Source organism: Mustela nivalis (genome assembly GCF_964662115.1).
Source record: "Mustela nivalis genome assembly, chromosome: 9".
Classification (NCBI taxonomy): Eukaryota; Metazoa; Chordata; class Mammalia; order Carnivora; family Mustelidae; genus Mustela; species Mustela nivalis.
In genome coordinates this window covers 59,486,650-59,509,607 of record NC_139028.1, presented here as the reverse complement: position 1 = coordinate 59,509,607, position 22,958 = coordinate 59,486,650, and the positions used below count along the sequence as shown (strand labels likewise).

The window sequence follows — 22,958 nt, the reverse complement described above, 5'->3', positions numbered from 1 at the left end:
AGCAGGAGCAAAGAACCAGGATTGACCAGAAGACAACGAGCCATCTGGGAACGTACAGAAATCTTGAGGAGGACGCAGACCTTTACATAATTTGCAAAATTGAGACTTTAAGCAATCCTATTTAGATCTTACAGAACAGAGTGTCTCCTGGTAATCTAATCTCATAAATGTGATTCCTAATCAAAGAGTATAAACTTTTTTTCAGGTTCTTGATAAATAATGTTGAATTGGTTCATGATAAAAAGGTCAAATAGACATTCAGGATTTTTTTCACTTAAAATTGTTGGCCATATTAAATACTAAAAGGAAAACATGAAAAATGTTTTGAAAACAAAAAATATACAAGCAGATGTGGTTATTGAATTATTACGCTCATTGGAAATGATTGTTCTGAGCAATTCTGTATTTAAATCTGAAACTCCCTGACAGCAATAATGTCTCAAACCTTGGAAATTAACCTTGATCTTCAGTCCCAGGGAAATGAGGATGGCTGGTCACCTTACTAGGCAGGACGGGGAAGGGGCCATCTATCCCAGACCTGGACTTAGAGAAGGATGATGTCTACGGTGTCCTCCTTAGAGTTGCATTATTTTTGTCTTTGGTTCAGAAGCAGAACCTGAAACAGAGACTCCTGTGCCAGTGCTTTATTGAGGATGTGCTCTCAGGGGATGGAGAGTGAGAAAAGTAGGGTATACAGCAGAGGTAGAATGCTGAGTAAGAATATGGTGTCAGATGAAGACTGACTCCAGCCTGATCCCACAGGGAGCACCAGAACACAAGCTGCACCAGAGTTGATTCCTCCTTGAGGTGAGGGCTCAGTCTTCCATACCTCCCCACAAGCAAGATGGCAATTCTTTTTTAGAGCAGGCCTCAAAGTTAGGGTACATCAGAATCACCGGGGGGGGGGTGCTTATTAAAACAGACTGTTGGGTCAACTCTCAGAGTGTCTGATTGGATACATCTGAGAATTTGTATTTCTAAGAAGTTCCCATGTATTGCTGATGCTGCTGGTCCAGGGACCATACTTTGAAAATCACTGTCCTAGAGAAAAAGACAGCTGTGAGGCTTTAGAAGTCAACACTCACAGCACCTGGGAAAGGAGATCTGAGTGGCATCTACTACAGGTATGAACTTGGCATCTTCCTCATTAAGGCATATTAACTGGGCGAGAGGATTGGACCACACGCCAAGCCTGGGTAGACTACATTTTCAGATCATTTTATCTAGATTCATGGTACTCTGTTACCTTCCTGTTATCATCCACCATCTCCAGTCAAAGTATTGTTGAAACATTCCAACTCATCTCAGCCTTGCCATTTGAACTTGAAGGGAAGGATCTGACAGGTAGGGGAGGCTTTAAAGAGGCGGCAGCTGCACCTCACTAGGCACAGTGGAATCAGCTGCAATGAGTAGAAAGTCCTCAACAGGGAAATAATTATTCGGGGGTAAGGGGGAGTTGTTTGATTTTTCTTTTAATTAAAGTAAGACGAATATTTTTTAAAATTTATTTGACAGAGAGATCAAAGTACGCAGAGAGGCAGGCAGAGAGAGAGGGGGAAAGCAGGCTCGTTGCTGAGCAGAGAGCCCGATGTGGGGGGCTCGATCCCAGGATCTTGGGATCATGACCTGAGCCGAAGGCAGAGGCTTAATCCACTGAGCCACTCAGGTGCCCCAAGTAAGACGAATTTTGAAGGCAACTTTTAATTTCATAAGTCGCACCAGAACCTGAAATAAACTGTGCCCCCCCCCCCCGCTCCCCAGGGGATCACCACCAGATGAAGACGAATGTGTAAAAGTAACCCAAGTGCTTGGTCCGTAACGTCCTCTCTGAGAACTGTTCATAGTGTACCTGGTACCCCTGGGCCGTAATGTCCATCTTCACGCAGTCGAGGAGGTCCTTGACCTGTGGGGCCGCCTTCCAGGGGCCGAACTTAACCACCGACCTCTTTTCGGCCTCCAGAACCTGCAGGGCATCCGCGCAGAGCACCGCGTCTTCTTCAGTGCGCACCGCGCACACCAGCACCGCGGAAGTGCGAGCCGCCACCGCCTCGGCGCGCGCCAGGCGCACCATGAGCTCCAGGTTCTCGCTGTAGCCCGGCACCCGCAGCAAGAACTGCCTCCGGGCCACCTGCTCACCGAAGATCTGCGGCGTGTCCTCCAAGAGCTTGACCAGAGGCTTGATTTCATAAAACTGCGCCTCGCGGTACACCTCCGGGATGTGGTGTGTGGGCAGCCGCTCGCTGCGCAGGTAGTCCAGGATGGGTCCGAAATAGGTGCCGGGGCGATCGATGAAGAAGCGGCCCTCTGCATCCGTGTAGGCCTTAGCGGAGCTGGAGAACATCTCTGCCAGCTTTGAACCCGGGAGCTTTCTCAGGGTGCCCACGGTGGTGGTGTACAATTCGCCTCCCACGTTAAGCTCTAGGACAGGAGATCCCTGAGGGCACAAGAAGGCAGAGTGGAATGGTAGTGTCACCTCTAGGGAGCTTATGGCTTATTTTCATCCATAGAATATTATAGAATATTAGTCCAGGAGGCTGCTATGGAAGCAAGTCCCAGTGACAACACTTGCAAAACCTGTGGCCTTTGGCAGAGCTTTTCCCCTCCCTATGCCTATTTCTTCATTTATAAAATGGAAATATGGAGCTGTTGTGAAGTCAGAAGTTCCCAAGGCTGGAAGCTCAGATCTAAGATATAGTTAAGGGCAGGGGGGAGTATTCCGATTTCAGAGAGGCTAAGAAGCCATAGGTGTGTTCATTTGGGAAGCATTTGGGCATTTCTTGGGTACTTACTGTGTGTCCATAATCTGTGGTGAGAGTTGGGGAAATTTGCATGATAGACATCTTTCAAAATACGGTCTGGTGGCTATTAAATAACAGGAATATCCTTGGTGCTGAAAAGGTCAGTAACACCAGGAACAATGGGTATAAAACTGCCTCATAAACTGTATAGTGTGGTACCAATGGAAGTTAGGTTTAGCTGGCCTGCAGAATTTTTAGAGGCCTCTTCTCTATGCCGCACTTTGAGCTGAGCACTAAGGATGTGGTGAAGACCCACATGGTGCCCGCCTGGAGATGCCCACAGGCCAGTGCGAGGGAGACATGAGAACGGACTGAGAGTCAGGTTGCATTTGGGGAACACTGAGTGCTGCCAGCAGACCTAACAAAAATAACAGAAGATTATTACATGTGAGGTGATACACTAGTTGTTAGCCCTATAAACCAACTTCCTGAATAACTTTTGTTATCTAAAATTGACTCACTCTGGGCGCCTGGGTGGGTCAGTGGGTTAAAGCCTCTGTTTTCGGCTTGGGTTATGATCCCAGGGTCCTGGGATTGAGCCCCACATCGTGCTTTCTGCTCAGTGGGGAGCCTGCTTCCCTCTCTCTCTCTCTCTGCCTGCCTCTAGGCTTACTTGTGATCTCTGTCAAATAAATAAATAAAATTTTAATAAATAAATAAATAAATATTGACTCTCTCCATCCATAAAATACGTGTGTGCCAGGTACTGGAACACTGAGGAGCAAGTGGGACAGTCTCTTTCCTCCTAGCCTAGTAACTGTCCAGAGCACTTTACATTCAACCTCTAATTCAATCCTCACAGCAATCCTATGAAGAATGAATTAAATCCTCATTTTACAGACGAAGAAATGGAGGATTAAGGAGCTGAAGTAAATTGCCTAAAAGCAACCAGCTATTAAGTGATGATGTCAGAACTTAAACTCGGGGCCACATTACCCCGAAGCATGTCCTCTTGGTCATTACATCAGCCAGTTTTCAACCTTTAAAACCTCCACTCTTCATTCCCTTAGTTACTCATTCATTCCAAAAAAAATTCAAGCCTCCTCTTGAGCAGAGGAAGAGGACACGGTCCCTGCCCCCTGCTCTCACGGAGCTCACAGAGGAAAGAGGGAAACAGAGGGCTTAAATGTGCAGGCACCCAGAGGGGAGACTCAAAGGCTCTCCGTGTGGATTGGTGTGTGCTGGAGGTTGTCAAGGAGGGTTTCCAAGCAAGTGTGATGACTGCAGCCACAGAAAAGATGAGGGTGGCATCAGAGGGAAGGCTGCATTTCCATCCTGGAGATTCAGCCACAAGTCACTGCAGAGCCAGGAGTAGTGACAGGGTTTAGACATGCCCTGGGTTCTCATTTAGGTGTGACTTCATTCTCAACTTGAGTGTGGGCTCTACCTCTAAGGTTAAAGTACTGGAATAAAGAGAGCCAGGGGCAGCCAAACAGCTGGGGGGTGGGGGTAGGGAAAGAGCTAAGTTGCCATGGCAACAGCTGGGGGTGGACAGTTCTGCGGGTTAGAGTAGAGAAGGGAGACCAAGAGGATGCTTTCTGACAGCAGCCAAACTGCTTTGCGTTTAACTGCCCGCTTCACAGAGCCAACTCAGGGTTAACCGAACAGCCTGCCAAGGGGCCCTGAGGTTTAGGGGAGAAAGAGGAAGTCACAGGTTCTTGTTTATTTTTCTCAAGGCAGGCCGCAGGCTGTATTGTTTGGCTGCTGTCAGAATCAAGTCCTGGTGATTCTCAGTTCTGGTCAATTCCATGGCCCCATGCCCCTTCCCCAATCCAATCTTTGCTTTGAAGCCAGAGTCATTCTTCTGAAGTGGAAATCTGATCTGCTCACACCCTGCTTTAAACACTTTGGGAACTTTGCATCCCCTTCCAGATAAACTCTTAACCCTTTAATAAGGTTTACAAGGCCCTTTGCAGCCCTGGCAAAATCAACTACCAGATACACTCTGCCCCCACCCATCCAGAGCAGGCTGGTCCCCCTTGCCTACAGGACTTGACTCATTTGCTGCCCACACTTGCTTTGCTTAGGCCACTCATCCTTCAAGTTAATTCCTCCAGAAATCTTTCTAGATGGGTTGTCTCCTTGTGATTCTACAGGGCCCTGTAATTCCATTTGTTCATCCGTATCCCCCGCTAGACCATGAGATCCCTAAGGGATGACTATCCCCGATTCCTCTCTGTATTACCAATACCTACTGCAGGGCCCAGCACACCAGGATGTTACGTAAATGTCCATGTATTAAGCTGGAGCTTACCTGATGCACTGATTACAGGAGCGCCTGGTATTCTGATAAAAGCCAGTCTGTCCCTACCTGGCATCACGCTCCCTGCTGGCTCCCTCTCTTGCTCAGTAATTCGTTCAGACATATACTGAGCCCCTCGGGCGGCCCTGCCACGGAGCAGGTGACAATGACATTTATCACTGCCCTAGGGTAAAGAGCCATTGTCTCCCCCTGCTGGATCTGCTCTGCTTTCCTACGAGTCTTCCGGAGGGCACTCAGCCCAGGAAAGATTAGAATGTTCTGCTCCTGGAGCGCATTGGGTCTTTTCCGGATCCTCCCCGCAAACTCCCCTCAACCAAGCCCTGGGAGGGGGAAGGCAGGCAGGCGACTCAGGACCCTGCCAAAGGGCAGGGGCAGCCTAGGTGTGGTGGGTGAGGGAATGAGAGCCCCGAAGCCTTCCGTCGGATCTTCTGCTCTCATACACGGGAGGAGGAGGGGCAGCGGAAGAGCGGTGGACTAGGACAAGCCCAGGGACTGAGGGGAGACACAAAGAAAACAGCTGACACAAAGACTGAACAGAGAAGGGGAGATAAAAGCGGCCAGGCAGAAAAGAGGGCAAGGAGGAGAGGCTGGACCGAGCCAGGCAGGGAACGGGCAGAAGGAGAGATCAAAGCCAGAACTAGCTAGGGGAGGAGAGCACCCAGCCAGGGGCGCGCCAGAAGCTAGGGGACTCAGACCCTGAAGAAGGGACGTACGGACACTGAAAGGAGTGAAAGAAGGCAGAAGAGCAAGGACTGAGCCGCCCTCGCGGCTGCGCACTCACCCCTGACGGGCCAGTGGAGGGGGAGGCCTGGTTGGACCGCAGAGAGCGGGATCCTGAGCTCAGACTCATCATTCTGGTCCTGCAGGTGGCTGGGCACCCAGACTCGCCACGTGTGAGGTACCTACGGCTGGTTGGCGGAAGTACACCTTTGCTCCACGCCCCCGGGTGGGGCAAAGTAGACCCAGGGTGTGATTAGAGCCCGGGGTTGACTTTGGCTCTGCCAAGCATGCTGTAAGACCTTAGGTCATCACTGACCCTCTCTGGGAGGGGGCTCCCAGATAGCCAAAAGCCGGAGGCAAAGGGAATTGACACCGACAGCAGGAGACTTTCTACTCTCTACAGTTCTAGGGGCGAAGGATCAATAACCCTAACTTCACAAATGAGGAAAGTGAGGCTCCAAGAGAGAGGGTGGCCAGTGCAGAATATGTTTCCACTTAAGATCAGCTGCTAAAAGCTCAAGGCATGACCATTGATGCAAAGAGCTAAGATACCTGTCGTGTGGGTTATTTTGCTTGTTAAAACATAACCCTAAGAGGGGGAGCATAATTCCTCACTCCTAAAGTATGGTCATGCATAGTGACTTTCTTCCAAAGAGGAGAGCATGGAAAGGAAGGGGGAGGTGGAACAGAAACAAAAACTTGACAAACCCTACCTCAGCCAGGTAATCAAGGTCAACATCAAGATGATAGTAAATACCTTTGGAACGATGTGATGAAAATGGCACTTTACTTCTGTGATCTTCTACCCAAAACCCATAATCCCAATCTAATCATGAGAAAAACATCTAACAAATTCCAATAGAATGACTTTCCTCAATATACCTGACTAATAATCCTCAAAACTGTTGGCGTCATTAAAACAAGGAAAATCTGGGAGGCACCTGAGCGGTTCAGTCAGTTGGGAGTCTGCTTTCAGCTGGGGTCATGATCCCAGGGTTTGGTGATCTTTTTGGGAAAAAAAAAAAAAAGGAAGGAAGGAAGAAAGAAAATTGGTGCTGATAGACTTGCTTGACGTAGGGTTGCCACAAAACTTCAGTTTGTAAAAAATGCAGTATTTGTGAAGCGCATAACGCAACCCCCCCCCCAAAAAAAGAGAGAGAGAAAGTAGGAAAGCTGTCCACTCACAGCGTAGGACATTGGATCAAGGACTACAAAAAGGTAAATTATAAAACAATCCTCTACTCAAAGGGGAAGGCTGTGCTTGTCTTATTCCTTGGTTCTGGGTGGAGAAAAATCTTCCTGAAAAGGTCTGACTATAGGCTAGAGCTTAAATGGATCTGGGACCCAAATATTCACTTTATTTTTTTTTTAAGATTTTATTCATTTATTTGAGAAAGAGAAAGATAGGGAGAGAAGGCATGATGGGGGAGGGAGGAGCAGACTCCCCACTGAGCAAAGAGCCTAACATGGGGCTCAATCCCAGGACTGTGAGATCATGACCTGAGCCAAAGGCAGACACTCAACTGACTGAGCCATCCAGGCACCCCAAATATTCACTTTCTTAAATGATCAGAAACAGCAACATTGGGCACCTGGGTGGCTCAGTGGGTTAAGCCGCTGCCTTCGGCTCAGGTCATGATCTCAGGGTCCTGGGATCAAGCCCCACATGAGGCTCTCTGCTCAGCAGGGAGCCTGCTTCCTCCTCTCTCTCTCTCTGCCTGCCTCTCTGCCTACTTGTGATCTCTCTCTGTCAAATAAATAAATAAAAATCTTAAAAAAAAAAAAAAGAAAAGAAAACAAACAGCAACATCAGCTAGGAATTTAATTTAAATGGACCTAGGTGGGGCACCGGGGTGGCTCAGTGGGTTAAAGCCTCTGCCTTTGGCTCCGGTCATGATCCCAAGGTCCTGGGATAGAGCCCCACATCGGGCTGTCTGCTCAGTAGGGAGCCTGCTTCCTCCTCTCTCTCTCTCTGTTTGCCTCTCAGCCTACTTGTGATCTCTCTATCTGTCAAATAAATAAATAAAATCTTAAAAAAAAATAAAATAAAATAAATGGACCTAGGTTGGTAGTTTCCTCAGATGCCTGACAAAGAAAATGAAAACCCTTCCTGGAGGAAAGTCCAGTCACACCAAACTTGAAAGAACCCACACAGTACAGTAAATGCAAGCTCACAATATGAAATCCTGAAATACAAAAGGAAACGAGATACCATGAGCAAGAGTCAGCAGATCCACAAGCAACTCAGATATTGAGATTACTGGATACAGAATATAAAATAAGTGTTTAATGTGCTTAAATAAATATAAGGGTTATGTAGAACATGAACAAAGACCAAGAAGATATGATCAAAAATTACCAGGCAGATTTGAAAAAAGCCAAATAGACCTTCCAGAAATGAAAAATAAAATAACTGAACTGAGGCTACTGTAATTGAGCAGGGGTTGAGAAAATGCAATCCAAGGAGCAATACTGTGCTGTTTTCATTCCATCATTTTGGCAAATGTTGAGAAGAATAACAATATGCTAGAGGTGGTAAGGATACAGGAAAACAGCACCTCCAACTTTGCATATTGGAGTGTGAACTGTGAACTGCTGTGATCATTTAAGAAAATAATATGGTCATATCTACTAAAATAAAATAATGCAGGTACCATTTGATCCAATAGTCCCACTTTTGAGAATCTTACCAATTGAAATACAATCACTGTTAAAAAAAAATAAGAGGAAAAAAAAGAAATCACTGCTCTGAAAGGATATGAACAAATATGTTTATTACTGTTTTGTTTGTGATGACAAAAATAAGAAACTTAGAGGTACCATTAAATAAACCATGATTTTTTATTGGTTAATGCCTTGGAATACTATGCAACTATGAAAAGGAATAAGGCAGATCTTGGAACAGAATAGAAAACCCCAAAATAAACCTATAACTGTATGACCAATTAATCTTCAACAAAAGAGGAAAGAATATGCAATGGGAAACAGTCTCTTCAACAAATGGTGTCGGGAAAACTGGACAGCCACATGCAAAAAAGTGAAAATGGATCACTTTCTTACACCATAAACAAAAACTCAAAATGGATCGAAGACCAAAATAGAGACCTAAAACTGTACACATCCTTGAAGAGAGCACAGATACTATTTTCTGTGACAGCAGATGTCGCAACATTTTTCTAGATATGTCTCCTGAGGCAAGGGATACAAAAGCAAAAATGAACTATTGGGACTACATCAAAATTAAAAGCTGAACAGGAAAGGAAACAATCAACAAAAAAACTAAAAGACAAGCTACTGAATGAGAGAAGATATGACATATCCAATAAAGAGTTAGTATCCAAAATACATAAAAACTGATACAACTTGAAAATAGAGCTACCCTACGACCCAGCAATCGCACTACTGGGTATTTAACCTAAAGATACAAATGTAGTTATCCAAAGGGGCATGTGCACCCGAATGTTTATAGCAGCAATGTCCACAATATCCAAACTATGGAAAGAACCTAGATGTCCATCAACAGATGAATGGACACAGAAGATGTGGTGTGTATATATATACAATGAAATACTATGCAGCCATCAAAAGAAATAAAATCTTGCCATTTGCGACGACAACTTAGAGGGTATTATGCTGAGCGAAATAGGTCAATCAGAGAGAGACAATTATATGATCTCCCTGATATGAGGAAGTTGAGAGGCAACATGGGGTCTTTGGGGGGTAGGAAAGGAATACATGAAACAAGATAGGATTGGGAGGGAGACAAACCATAAGAGACTCTTAATCTCACAAAACAAACTGAGGGTTCCCAGGAGGAGGGGGGGAAGGAGAGGGTTGTTGGGTTATGGACATTGGGGAAGGTATGTGCTATGGTGAGTGCTGTGAAGTGTGTAAACCTGATGATTCACAGACCTGTATCCCTGGGGCTAATAATACATTATATATTAATAAAAAAATAAAAAATTTTAAAAAGCTGATACAACTCAATACCTCCAAAAAACAAATAACAATTAAATAATTAAATTTAATAAACAATTAAAAAGTGGACAGACAACATGAACAGACATTTACCCAAAGAAGACATTCAGATGGCCAACAGACACATAAGAAGATGTTGTTCATCATCACTTACCATCAGGGAAATGCAAATCAAAACCACAAGATATAACCTCACACCTGTTGGAATGGCTAAAATCAACAACACAAGAAACAACAAGTGTTGACGAGGATGTGGAGAAAAAGAAACCCTCCTGCACCATTGGTGGGAATGCAAACTGGTGCAGCCAATCTGGAAGAGTATGGAGGTACTCTAAAAAGTTAAATATAGGGGGCTCCTCGCTAACTCAGTCAGTAGAGCATGTAACTCTTGATCTGAGGGTTGTGAGTTGGAGCCCCATATTAGGTGTGGAGATTACTTAAAAATAAAATATTTTGGGGGGGTGCCCGGGTGGCTCAGTGGGTTAAAAATAAAATATTTTTTTGAAAAAAGAGCTAAACATAGAACTACCCTATGATCCAGTAATTGCACTAATGGGTACCCAAAATATAAAATACTAATTCAAAGGGATACATGAACCTCTATGTTTATTGCAGCATTATTTACACTATCCAGATTATGGAAACAGCCCAAATGTCCATCTATGGATGAATGGATAAAGAAGATGTGGTGTACAACAGAATATTGTTCAGTCATAAAAAAAATGAAATCTTGCCGTTTGCAAAGACATGGATAGAGCTGGAGAGTGTAATGCTAAGTGAAACAAATCAGTGAGAGAAAGACAAATACCATATAATCTCACTCATATGTGGAATTTAAGAAAGAAAACAAATGAGTAAAGGAAAAAGAGAGAAAGAAATAAAAAAGCAGAATCTTAACTATAAAGAACAAACCGATGGTTACCAGAGGGGAGGTGGGTGGGATGATGGGTAACATAGATGATGGGAATTAAAGGGTACATTTATGATGAGCACTGAGTAATGTATAGAATTGTTCAATCACTATGTGGTACACCTGAAACTATTATAACACTGTATGTTAAGTATACAGGAATTAAAATAAAAAACTTAATAAAAAAGTCCGAAACAAACAAACAAATCCTTAGTTATCTGATAGAATCTATACAGTGGAAATTACATCTGGATACAACTTTTTTTTTTTTTTAAGATTTATTTATTAGAGAGAGAGTGCATGCAAGTAGGGGGAGAGGCAGAGGGAAAGAATCTTCAAATAGACTCCCTGGTAAGCACAGAGCACAATATGGGGCTTGATCCCACAACCCAAGAGTTGGTCACTCGACCAACTGAGCCTCCCAGGCGCCCCTGGATACAAAGGATTTTATTCGCTACAAAAAAAAAAAAAAAAGAGAGAGAGAGAGAGAGAGAATGGAAGATTTATATTCATTCACCCATGATTTATTAAGTGATTAAAAATAAACATCAGAGCAGTGTATACAGTGGGAATCCATTTGTATAAAAACAAACACAAGAAACCTCTTCTTAGATAAATTTATATGTCAGCATAATGGGAAGGGTGTAGAATAATGCTCACTGGATGTTATCATCAGGTTCATCAGTGAGGTGGTGGTAGAAATTGACAAGGGAGGGGCCCCTGGGTAGCTCAGTCGGTTAAGCATCTGACTCTGGATTTTGGCTCAGGGACCCTAATGGTCCTGTTATCAACCCCCACGTCAGGCTCTGAGCTCAGGAGGGAGTCTGCTTGAGATCCTCTTTTTCCCTTGCCCATTGCCCCTCCCCCACCTATGCATGCCTCCAGGCAAGCTCTCTCCTTCTCTCTCAAATAAATAAACAAATCTTTTTTTTTTTTTTTTTTTTTTTTTTTTTTTTTTTTTAAAGATTTTATTTATTTATTTGTCATAGAGAGAGAAGCGAGAGAAAGCACAGGCAGACAGAGTGGCAGGCAGAGGCAGAGGGAGAAGCAGGCTCCCCGCCAAGCAAGGAGCCCGATGTGGGACTCGATCCCAGGACGCTGGGATCATGACCTGAGCCGAAGGCAGCCGCTTAACCAACTGAGCCACCCAGGCGTCCCAATAAACAAATCTTAATTTAAAAAAAAAATGAAAGAAAGAAATGGACAGGGGAGATTATTTATTCTTTTTAAAGATTTTATTTATTTATTTGACAGCGATCACAAGTAGGCTGAGAGGAGAGGCAGGCAGAGACGGGGGGTGGGAAGCAGGCCCACCGCCAAGCAGAGAGCCCAGCCCGATGTGGGGCTCGATCCCAGGATTCTGGGATCGTGACCTGAGCCAAAGGCAGAGGCTTTAACCCACGGAACCACCCAGGCGTCCCTACTGATTTTTTTTTAATAATCGTTGCATTATGTCATTAGTTGTAGTGAGCATGAAAAAGGATAAAAGAGAAAAATGAAAAAAAAAGACAAGACAACAACATAAGACAAGCACAAGGCATTCCTGGAAGAAGTCAGCTTTTCTATTTGGGAGATCTGGGAAGTCTTCATGGAAGAGGTAGCATGGCAGCTGGGTCTTGAAGGAGGGAGAGGTTTGTTGAGAGAGGACTCTGTGACACTCTTCCCAGCAGAGGGGTCAGCTGTGCCAGATGAAGGAGGGAAACGGACAGGCAATAATCATGTGCTGAGTACCTACAATGACCATAGAAACATGTATAAATCCATCCAAGCAGTTAGAATTATTCCACAGATGAGCAAACTATGGCTCAGAGAGGTTAAGTGAACAGCTTAAAGGACACACAGCTAATAACTGGCAGAGTCAAGCTGACTCCATGTCTTTCTCACCAAAAATTCTCTTTCCGGGACTATAAAGATTTGCTTTATGTCAGGTTGATACAGTTTGAACAAGCAATTTGGTTCATGCTCCCCCAAAATTCGTATGTTGAAACCTAGAGCCCAATATAATGGTATGAGGAAGTGGGACTTTTGGGAAGTGAATAGGTCATGAGGCCGGAGCCCTCAAGCATGGGATTTGTGCTTTTATAAAGAAAAGACCCCCAGACAGTTTGCTAGCTCCTTCCTTCTGCTGTAGGAGGACACCATGAGAAGAGGGCCATCTATGAACCAGGAAGTGGGCTCTCGGCAGACACCAAATCTACCAGCAGCATGATTTTGCACTTCCTAACCTCCAGAGCTGTGAAAAAGAATGCTTGTTGTTTATAAGCCACACCGTTTATGTTTGGGGTATAACAGCACAAGGGAGCTAAGATCCTGGGTAGAGTGTGTACCTTGAACACTATGACTCTACAGATGGGACCGAGCATGGGGAGGCTGCTGTGATCTCCTCAAGGCACGCTTCGCTGCCCACCTTGTCTGAGTGGAGAGCCGACCACAGGCTCCGCACAGCCCCCATGCCCACTTACCCTTGCCTAGTCCATCTCGTCCCAGCAGGCTGATCAGCCTCATGAGCCAGGATGAGGCCATGGGGACACTGAGTTCTGAAGGGTCATTACCCCGGAAAGGAGGGCTGGACACTCGGAGGGACAAGGGGTGCCTCTAACATGACCAAGCAGCCTGAGATTTTAACTTCATTTCCTGTTTCTTCCCCAGCCACAGCTGCCCAGAAACAGAGCCTGCTCTCCCTTGCCTTCCTGCCTTTGTTTCCGCCATTCGGAATGCCTTTCCCTGTAGCTCATTCTCTCTGCAAAACAATTCATGAGGCCCAACTCAAACGGACCTCATCTTCTTTTTATATCCAGGGGGACATGTGACCCTCCATTCAAAATAGAAATCGGCCCCTCCACTTTACCTCTGAGCCCCCCCCCCCCCCTTCATGTGTGAGGGCCCTGAGGCTCCCAGGGATGCAGCAGCTCTTTCAGAATCCTTCAGCCTAGGGCGACAAGAGACCAGGGTTCTAGTTCTGGCTCTGCCATTTGAGTGTCACCTTAGGCAAGTCTCTGCCCCCCTCTGGCCCTTAATTCTCCACTCTAACATGGTGGGTGTTGGGATGTGGCCTGAGATGCTCTTTGCAATCCTGTCTTGTTTGATGCTATGGCAACAAAAGAATTCAAACAGCCCCTTGGTGTTGCCTATGACTGGATCTTGTTTCCCTTTGGCCCCACTCCAAGAGCAAGCACTGCTTCCCTCTGCCCTCCTCCCACTCCTCCCACTCTTTGTTCTTCCTGAGACAAAGCTGCCAGCCCCTCTCCTCTCCAGGCAGCTGGGCTTTGAGCCAGCCAGCCAAGTGGCAGCTGGGACTCAGATGAAAGGGTCCTTAGACGGTTGTCTGTGGCCAAGTGCCCAGCCCAGCACAGCCCAGGCCTGGCAGCCCTGGGCCTAGCTGTCCCACAAGGCAGCCTGCCACTGGTCCCACACAAGGCTCCCTTTGTGGGACCCACCGCAGGGGAGACCCCTGCCAACCCACAAGGACCCTCTTCCCTTCTCTTTGCTTCCCACCGGCATGAGAAAGATTCAAATCCTTAGAGAATGGTCCAGGGCTGGGCCCAGCTGGCCTGACTCTGGGCCAGGCACCTTGGAGAGCTTTGTCCCATTTAATCTTCCAGAACAGCACTGGTAGCAGGTAGTGTTATTCCCTTTTAGAGAGGAAGGACATAGAGACCCGAGGGCCTACCATGTGTCGATCACAGTGCCAGGCCCTGGGAAGAGAGTAGTGAACCAGAGGACAAGAGCAGGGAGCGCACTGTCAGCCGGACACGGACAGATCAATAACCACACACGTAAGTATCGGATTACACAGGTGAACAGATCTCTGAGAGTAAAGAGCATAGAATCATGAGAGCACACAGATCATGGTGGACTTCTTCATGGGACCCAGGGCAGTGAAGCCTTCGGGGGCGAGGTCTGAAGGGGAAGGGGAAGGAGGGTGGGTAGGGAAGAGCACCCAGGGCCCTGAGGCCCTGAGGCCGGAGGGAGATGCTAAGTTAGGGGAGGGACCGGAAAAAGGAGATCCAGCAGGAAAGAAGAGGGAGTGTCCCTTTTTGATCACCTTTGGCTGAGACAGCCTCTTGAGGGAAAGGCTACTCATAAACCCCAAAAGTAGTGCCTCCAAGAGCCAACTTCATAATCAATCGACATGTGCTCCCATCTCCCTGGGAAGCCCTCCAACTCTGTCCAAGGAATTCTTTACTTAGAAGGAGGTCTCTTTAACTCTGGGAACCTCACATTCTTCACCTCAAAAATGGGAGTTGTGATGCCCCTACGGGGTTTCCGGGAGGAGTCCAGGAGGCAATGTACAGGCAGTGCCAAGCATGGGGCAGGCACAGGCGCCTACTCCTGGAGATCTGTATAGGGAGGAAGGTTGGCTGGGCTTCCGTTTGAACCCCTCCCCTCTGACCTGGCTCAGACCCAGCAAGCTCCTCTCTGGAGGGAGGCGGCAGCCAGAGCTTCTGGGTAGAGGTTAGAATTTGCTCAGCTTGGCCTTCACTGCAGGGACACAGAGCATGGCTCGAGGCCAAGTGTGCCCCGAGTTCAATAACTCATGGGCTTTTAACCCAAAAGATGCCCCATGCAAGGAGCAGGAACCAAGATGCCCAGAGTGGGGAGTCGGTAATATAAGGAAACCTCTGTTCTGTAGGCATTGTTTCTTTTATCTCACTGCAACCCTGTGGGGAAGACTAAAGGAAGAGTAACATGATCCCGATTTTCCAAGAGAGAAAATCTTAATTTAGAAAGGCTATTTCTCTAAGCCAGGATCAAATCCAGAAGTCTGATTTTAGAGCCCATGGTGTTTGCCACTCCTTTTCCTGCAGGCCAGGGCCCAGAGACAGCACTGCCCAACTCTCAACCACACCCTCTTGCCCTCACAGCCCCTGTGAGAACACATGGGGGTCCAGTCCAAATCTCCCACCAGCCTCCCGTCAGACCTGGGGCCTCAGTTTCCTCATTCATATAATGGTGAAGTCGTTGGTGAGGCTTGACCATGGTTAAGGTCCCTTTCAACAGTATGAGTCTTGCTTCTTTCTAGTGAAAGTGATGTCGGGATGAACCCCTTAAAGCCATGGGGGTGCCACTTCCACTCTTTGGAGCAGCCTCTAGAGCACAGGTGTTGAAAGATGCGTGTGTGCAAAGTGTGTGTGCAAAGATGTTCACTGCAGCACTGTTTAAAGAAGCAAAAGCCTAGAATAGAAACAGCCTAAATGTCCATCACTTGGGGACTAGTTGAATAAATTAGAATACATCCACATTCTAGAATACTCTACATCCGCTACAAAAAATGAGGCAGACCTTGTAGATACATGCACTCCTGCATTTGCACTGATAATTTCTAAAAGGATATACAGGAGACATGGTCATCCTTCCCTCTCAGGAGAAGACTAGGAATCTGCCATGGGTGGAAAACTACTTTTCATTGTATATTCTTTCATACTGTCTTAATTTCTTACTGTGTAGATGTCTGTCCGCTTTCCCCCCTTTCTCCTTTCTTCCATCCTTTCTTCCTTCCAAACATTCTCTAGAGGTGTTTCTTGTTTTTCTTTTTTCTTTTTTAAATTAAATTAAACTTTATTTTAAATAGGCTCTACACCCAGCATGAAGCCCAACGTGGGGCTTGAACTCATGGCCCCAAGATCAAGACCTGAGGTGAGACCAAAAATTGGACACTTAATTGACTGAAATACCCTGTTGTTGTTTAAAAACAAGTCCATGGGGAGTCCAGCTGGCTTAGTAGGAGGAACATGCATGAGTTCAAGCCCTACACTGAGTGTAGAGATCACTTAAAACAACAACAACAACAACAACAAAAACAAGTCCTATAGAGGGCAGATCATGTGACCTGGGTTTAAGTCCTGCCCTTGATGTTAACGTGTGCAAATGTCAACGTCTTGATGTTAATGTCTGGATCCCGTGCTCTATCTCTGCCATTTGCTTCTCCAGATTTACCTCATCCTTCCTTGGTCTGCACTCTCGATGCTGATCTTCAGGGTTCACATCCATAGGCTCTCATCCCTCTGGATCCCATGCGTGTTCGTCCCGCGGGAGGCCTAGCGGGACATCAGAAGGTAAGAGGAGGCCAAGGTCAGAGTCCTTCCTCCCTCAATCCCCTCCCCATCCAGAGCCTGAAAGCCAGGGGCTCCCGGTCTGAAGGTCCCAGCTCATCAGGCGCTCAGACCACACAGCTAGTCTCTGGGGTTCTGGTAACTGCCGCCTCCCTCCCCCTCTGCAGGCTCCCTCCTGCTAACAGCCCTAGGGGGATGAACCACTCCTCCTTTATAAAGACAGCCGCTATTAAACTCACCTCAAATATGCAGCTCCAGGGAGCTCGTATGTGTCCTGCCTCTGAGTGTTCTTGAGTGTGTGTGTGTGTGCGCGCATGTGTGTGCCCACACGTGCGCTCCCGCGTGCCTGTACTGTTGCTGTGCCGTCACGTGACGGTTACACGTGAGCTGGGACAGGAAGGGGACTGATTTTACTGGGAGTCCACCATGCGCCAGGCTCCATGCAGGACACCTTCTCTCCACGACTGGGTTGGTCCTCACAAGTCTGTGAACCAGGCACTTTCAGCCATACCTTACAGAAGACAAAACAGAGGCCCCAGATGGGAAAGGGACTCACCCAGCGTCTCACAGCTGAGTAGCAGGGGACCCCGGATTTGGAACCCACATCCATCTGGATCTAACCCCGTGCCTTTTAACCCCTCAGGATACCAATTTCCAAAACGCGGCCTTCATTCTCACCCTGTACGTCTCAGCTTAAATGTCACCTTCCTCAAGAGGCCGTTTGGGACCACTCCATTTGACCACTCAGTGGAAGCCACCACCAAGATCACTCTTTTTTTTTAAGATTTTATTTATTTACTTATTTATTTGAGGTGGGGGGAGGTGAGAGGAAGAGGGACAAGCAGACTGCGCTGAGTGCCCCCACACTATGGTCCATCTCACCGCCTTGAGATCACAACCTGAGCTGAAATCCAAGAGTTGGTTTCTCATCGGACTGAGCCAGCAGGTGCCCTCTGAGATCCTTCTTCATAGCGCCCTGTGCTTTTCCCTCATGACCAAGTACTTGTTTGTTTATTTATTTAATGTGTGTCCCACTCGTTGGATTCTAAGCTCCACGAAGCAGCCAGTTTCCATATCCGTCCTGCTCACCACCCTCCTCCCCTGCCTGGCACAGTCGCCTATTTCACGCTAGGTCCCAAAGGCTTATTTGCTAAACGAAAAAGGGGCAAAGGAAAGGAGCCAACATTTATGAAGCGCTTGCCCAATGCAGTCATGGACGATCTCATTTTCTCCTCCTAACAATCTGAGGAAGTACATGTTATTGTCCTGTTTCGCTGGTGAGGATCCCGAGGTCACAGAGGACGTGCGACCTTCCCAAAGCCATGCAGCTTAGAGCCGGGGTTCAAATGCAGGTTTCCCTGGTGTCACAGCTCTGTGCCCTACTCAGGTGCTCACAATGGGCGAAGAGGAGGGACTGATCCGTGGAATTCATGTGAATCATTCCTGGACAAACAGAAACTTCAGGGAGCAAACAGCGTCCGCTTTGGCCACTTCCCTGGGACCAGCCACTCCCTGACCCTCTTGGGCACACAGCCTGCCAATCCAGCCAGCAAACCATCCACTTCCCTGTTTGCCTGCTGCGCTCAGCCCGGCCCTATCAGGTCTGTAACTCTCTGCAAACACCCTGTACTTTGCTTTTCTCTGCAGGGCTGCCCTTGGCTAATCATCTGCTTGCCAAATTCCTGAGGGCGGGTTCTGGACCACGAGTGTGTGGCGTGTCCCTGAGATCTGCATAAGGGCCAGTTCACTAGCTGGTGCAAACAAAAGCAAACAAAGCAGGGACCTCTCCTGCTGAGTCTGCAGGACCACACAGCAGCCCAGGCGGTGTCTTTTCCTTCCTTCTTCCTTTTCTCCCCTGCCCTGGGAGATTCCCTCTTTACAATCATTGCTACCCAAATGGAGGTAGGGGAGACTTCTGAGATGCGGAGCCATGGTTGTTGTTGTGGGTTTTTTTTTGTCTTGAGCTGGAAATGGTTACACAGGTGTGTTTACTTTCTGTGAAAATTACTTGCGTGCATTCCTCTGTGGATAAGTTATACGTCAATAAAAAGCTTATTTTTAAAAAGATCATTGCTACCCTCTCCTGCCCCACGGTTCCCCAATACTCCCTCAATACTCCCACAAACTCATCCAGAGACCCTTCTCATCTCAAAGTTTCTGACAGAAGCCTGCCCAGCAGAGACAGGGTAACACAGATGAAGTAATAATGGCAGTGGCCCAAGTCTTGGGACCTCCTGAGTCCTGGGGTCCCTGCTTCTGGTGGGCAGACACCCCCCGCCCCCATCCTGAGAGCTCGTGAAGCCCTGAAGGCCTCTCTCTGGTACAGTCTGAGTGAGAGCTTGGATACCCTCCTACTCCTCCCTGATCCCTTTTTTAGGGCATGCCAGCAGCCTCTAGCCCAGAGGGGGCTAGTTTGCTACTGCTTGCTGTCACTAAGAAGAGCACCTCCCATGCCTTGTACTCAGGACCTCTGCACTTAGGTTCCTGGAAAGGAATGATCTGCACCCCATCCAGCTCCCCATTCACTGGCTGTCTGCTCCAGTGTGTGCACTCCGGCTGGTGCCCACCTTCTCATACTGCCCCAGGACACCTTAATCCAAAGAAGGGGATACTGTGCACATCTAGTAAGGGGTGGGAGCAGAACTTCCTGCAGCTTAACCCAGCAGGAGTGTCAGCCTGAGCTTCTGGTGACAAGTTCCAGCTCCTTAAACAGCAAAGGAACTTCCTAGAAGGCTGTCAATGTCCTCTGAGTTGGGGCAGGAGTTACGCTGCCCCCATCACACACATATCTGCCAATAAGATTTGAAGCATACCATTCTAATGATTGATTTGAACACAAACGCCCCCCCCCTTTTTTTCTATCCAGGATCGTGAAGATATCCCCCAAGGGCTGTGCAGGACCCACATCTGTAATGACCACATGCCTTTGTGTTGTATGAATGTATCCTAAATCTATCAAGCCACATTTCATCTCTTCCTTCTTTCTTTTTTTCTCCTTTACTATAAATAGCACTGCAACAAGCATCCTTTACATCTAAGAACTGGGCAAGGAATATGCACTTTTTGAGGATCTGTTGCCAACTGATTAGGGAGGCTGTGTCCACCATCCAGGCACACACCGTTTTGCCCCAAGTTCAGAGTCAACCCCGCAGACCCCAAAGCTAAGCATGCGAGTGGCTTTGCAGGTAGGGCCTGACCCTCAGGTAGGTCCCCTCCACTGCCCGTGGCTTCCTGGGATCCAGAGCAGAAGCACTGATTTTTTTCTGGGTTGGTTGGAAATACCAGTTAAAGAGCTCACACACCACCCCTCTTCTGCTCCACGTTCTCTTTTCTTTCTCCTGCTTCTCCTCCTTCTCACTTTCCCTTCCTTTTCCATCTCTCCTTCCTTTTGTTTGCTCCTTCTCCCTCCAGCCTCCACTCTGTGTCTCCCTCTGACTTGGGGCTTCTTTCTCTCTGCCTCTTTTCCCTCTGCTTCCTCTGCCTCTCTACAGTTTTCTCTAACCTTTTCATCTTCCTCCTGGAACTCAGCCTTGTCTCTGTCTCTTTTCTCTTTCCCCTCCGTGGCTCTCTGTCCTCCACCCACCACTCCTGCTGGCTGAGTCATAATTTCCCCTGTGGGTGGGGGGGATAAAGCAGCCTTTTCCCTGATAGGTCTTGATGTGAAGGAGCAATGAGTTTGCCTCCCACAAGGGCAAAGCTAACCGATCCCTGAGTGGGGAGCTGCCTGGTAAACCAGTGTGACTCAGGACTTCCAAGTTGGGAGAGGGGCTGTCCATCAGTCAAGCTTCCCTTGGACGCTTTGGCATCATGGGGGCCAGCATGCTGTGTCTGATGACTCACTGGGACAGCCTTGGCATGGTGGCAGTGGGATGTGGGGAGGGGTGCTGGAGTTTATGATGTTGCCCCTGGGAGGACACCCCCTCTCTGCAGGCAGCCCAGGGATGGATGCTGGGGCCCTACAATCATGTTCATCATTGCATGGCTTCACATCATAATGGTCAGATAGGATATTTATAACAACTCAGGTTGCTGGGCCCTAATTCATCTTTATTAAACCAGAATAACTAAGGATAGGAGTCAGGAATCTTCATGTTAAAGATACTTGATGCAAAAGCTGGTAGGTATCTATTAGACTTGTAAATGCACACACCCTATATTCCAGCAGCCACTCCTGGGACTTTCTTCTAACAAAATATTCCCGCATGTATTGTGCACGAGGATTTTTTTTTTCAGCATTGTTTGTATTATCAAACAATTGGGAACACCCTGAATGTAATGTCCATTAGTCGACAATGGTTAAATAAAAGATGATGTCTCGGGGCACCTGGGTGGCTCAGTGGGTTAAGCCTTCGGCTCGGGTCGTGATCCCAGAGTCCTGGGATCGAGTTCCGCGTTGAGAGGGAGCCTGCTTCCCTCTCTCTCTCTCTGCCTGCTTCTCTGTCTACTTGTGATTTCTCTCTGTCAAATAAATAAATAAAAATCTTAAAAAAAAAAGATGATGTCTCTTTCTGTGGAATAATATTCAGACATTAGAAAAGAATGCAGCATTCATCGAGACAGAAAAGTGATTAGAGGTTACCAGGGGTTGTAGGGTAGAAAACAAGGAGTTATTGCTTAATGGGCACAGAGGTCCTGTCTGGGGTGATGAAAAGTTTTGAAAGTTAATGATGGTTGCACAATACTTTGAATGTAATTAATGTTACTAAATTGTATACTTAAACATGGTTAAGATGGCAAATTTTATGTTATATATATATATATATATATACACACATAATAAAAAGAGAATAAGGTAGAATCATATGCACTAACATGGAAAGATACTCAAGATTGATTGTTCGGTGAAAATGGAAATTGTGGACCAAGAAGTATAGTAAAAATTATTATTTTTTTATAGTAAGAATTATTAAATTGTGTGTGTGTGTACATGCACATGCAGATCAGGGAAAGACAACAAACCTCTTAAAAGTGGTTGTCACTGGAGGTTAGGCTTGTCAGGACAGGCAGGAGAAGGGAGATTCTTTGTCCTTTCCATTACATCAAAAAGAAGTGGTAGGATTATGGGTAATTTTGAATTTTGGGGGGTATTTTTCCATACAAAAAGTATAAACATACTCAACAAGACAAATACCATCCTTGTCCTCAAAGAGCTCAGAATCAAGGGTGGAGCTAGGTATAGATTGAGATAATTACCACCAAACACTATTTGTGACAAGACCTGTGGAAACATGGTAGAGGGGGGTCACAGTCAGGGAAGTCTTCCTGGAGGAGGTAACATTTTGGGTCTGGTCTTCAAAAACCACAAGGAGTCAGTTAAATGGAGAAGTGGAGATAGAACTCTTTTGGTGAAAGGAAAGGCAAAGGTTAGAGAGAAAGCATGAGGTTAGGGAAGTATCTGTAAAGCCCAGGAGCTGAAATGCAGCTGGCCTTGGGGGAGCTGCTGCACAGCAAACGTTTTCTGTGGGGGGGTGACCATCTGAATTTGTGTTTTGGGCAGATCCTCTGATGGGGCCTTTTCTGAGCTGAGGTTAGAGACCCTTCTCTGGGGCAAAGCCTGGAAAGAAATAAAGTGTCCACAAAGAATGTCCCAGTCACCTCAGAATTTCAGCTGAGGCCGCAAAGGCTGAAACATTGGCAGAGTTGCCAACACTAAACAGGCTGGACCACCTGTGCAGTACTCCGAAAAAGGGAGGGCAGGGCGAAGACTGCTCCTCCTCCCCTCTCCTGGCCCCAGGGAGCAAGCTAAATCCTCCAGGAACGTGGGAGGACACTCTATTTTGGAGAGTTGTCAGAGCATTCACTCTGTCTGTCCTCCAACCCACTCCTCACTAGGGACTGGAAGAAGCTGTCCTCCCCTCCCCTCAAACCAGGAGAGAGAGGCTTCCAGAGAACTATTTTGGGAGTTTTGGAAAGGGAGGTTCTGGGGTCTGGAATCTGGTGCGAGCTGGCAAATGGAAGGGCTCCTGGCAAGGGGCTGTTTCCTGTGCAGCACGTGCAGACCCCTCTTAAAGGAGAATGTAGGCCTTCTGGAAAAGGACCGCGCGGAAGAGGGCTTCCATTTAGGGGTGAGGGGATCCCAGCAAAATGAGGCTGCAGGTGTGTAGGAGGGAATGCTGAAACCGAGGGGTTGTAAGCAGCCAGAAGGAAGAGGCACTTCCCCCCTTTTTAGGGGTACGACACTGAAAATCGGTACGTCTCCAAGGAGCCCATGAAAGTGTTCCTAAGAGATAGTGTCC

The 22,958-nt window shown here is 47.0% G+C and overlaps 1 protein-coding gene and 1 long non-coding RNA gene across 4 annotated transcripts; one reads left to right on the top strand and one right to left on the bottom strand.

Annotated features, from left to right (window-relative positions):
• Positions 1 to 1,507: 1,507 nt before the first annotated feature.
• KCTD14 (potassium channel tetramerization domain containing 14) lies at positions 1,508 to 16,696 on the bottom strand. Of its 2 annotated transcripts, none has more exons than XM_082749575.1 (2): positions 16,607 to 16,696; positions 1,508 to 2,434 (listed from the first exon to the last, which is right to left on the bottom strand). In XM_082749575.1, exons 1-2 carry the CDS (start codon positions 16,658 to 16,660, stop codon positions 1,766 to 1,768), a joined length of 723 nt encoding a protein of 240 aa, XP_082605701.1. In that variant the 5' UTR covers positions 16,661 to 16,696; the 3' UTR covers positions 1,508 to 1,765. The 2 variants fall into 2 exon arrangements, with proteins under 2 accessions (XP_082605701.1, XP_082605700.1); XM_082749574.1 differs by lacking the exon at positions 16,607 to 16,696 and adding an exon at positions 5,843 to 5,989.
• LOC309873620 lies at positions 13,940 to 21,171 on the top strand. Of its 2 annotated transcripts, XR_014316429.1 has the most exons (5): positions 13,940 to 14,445; positions 16,242 to 16,306; positions 16,601 to 16,725; positions 18,110 to 18,323; positions 19,733 to 21,171. It is a non-coding gene; the product is annotated as an uncharacterized lncRNA (long non-coding RNA). The 2 variants fall into 2 exon arrangements; XR_014316430.1 differs by lacking the exon at positions 16,242 to 16,306 and having other exon boundaries at positions 13,944 to 14,445.
• Positions 21,172 to 22,958: the final 1,787 nt, after the last annotated feature.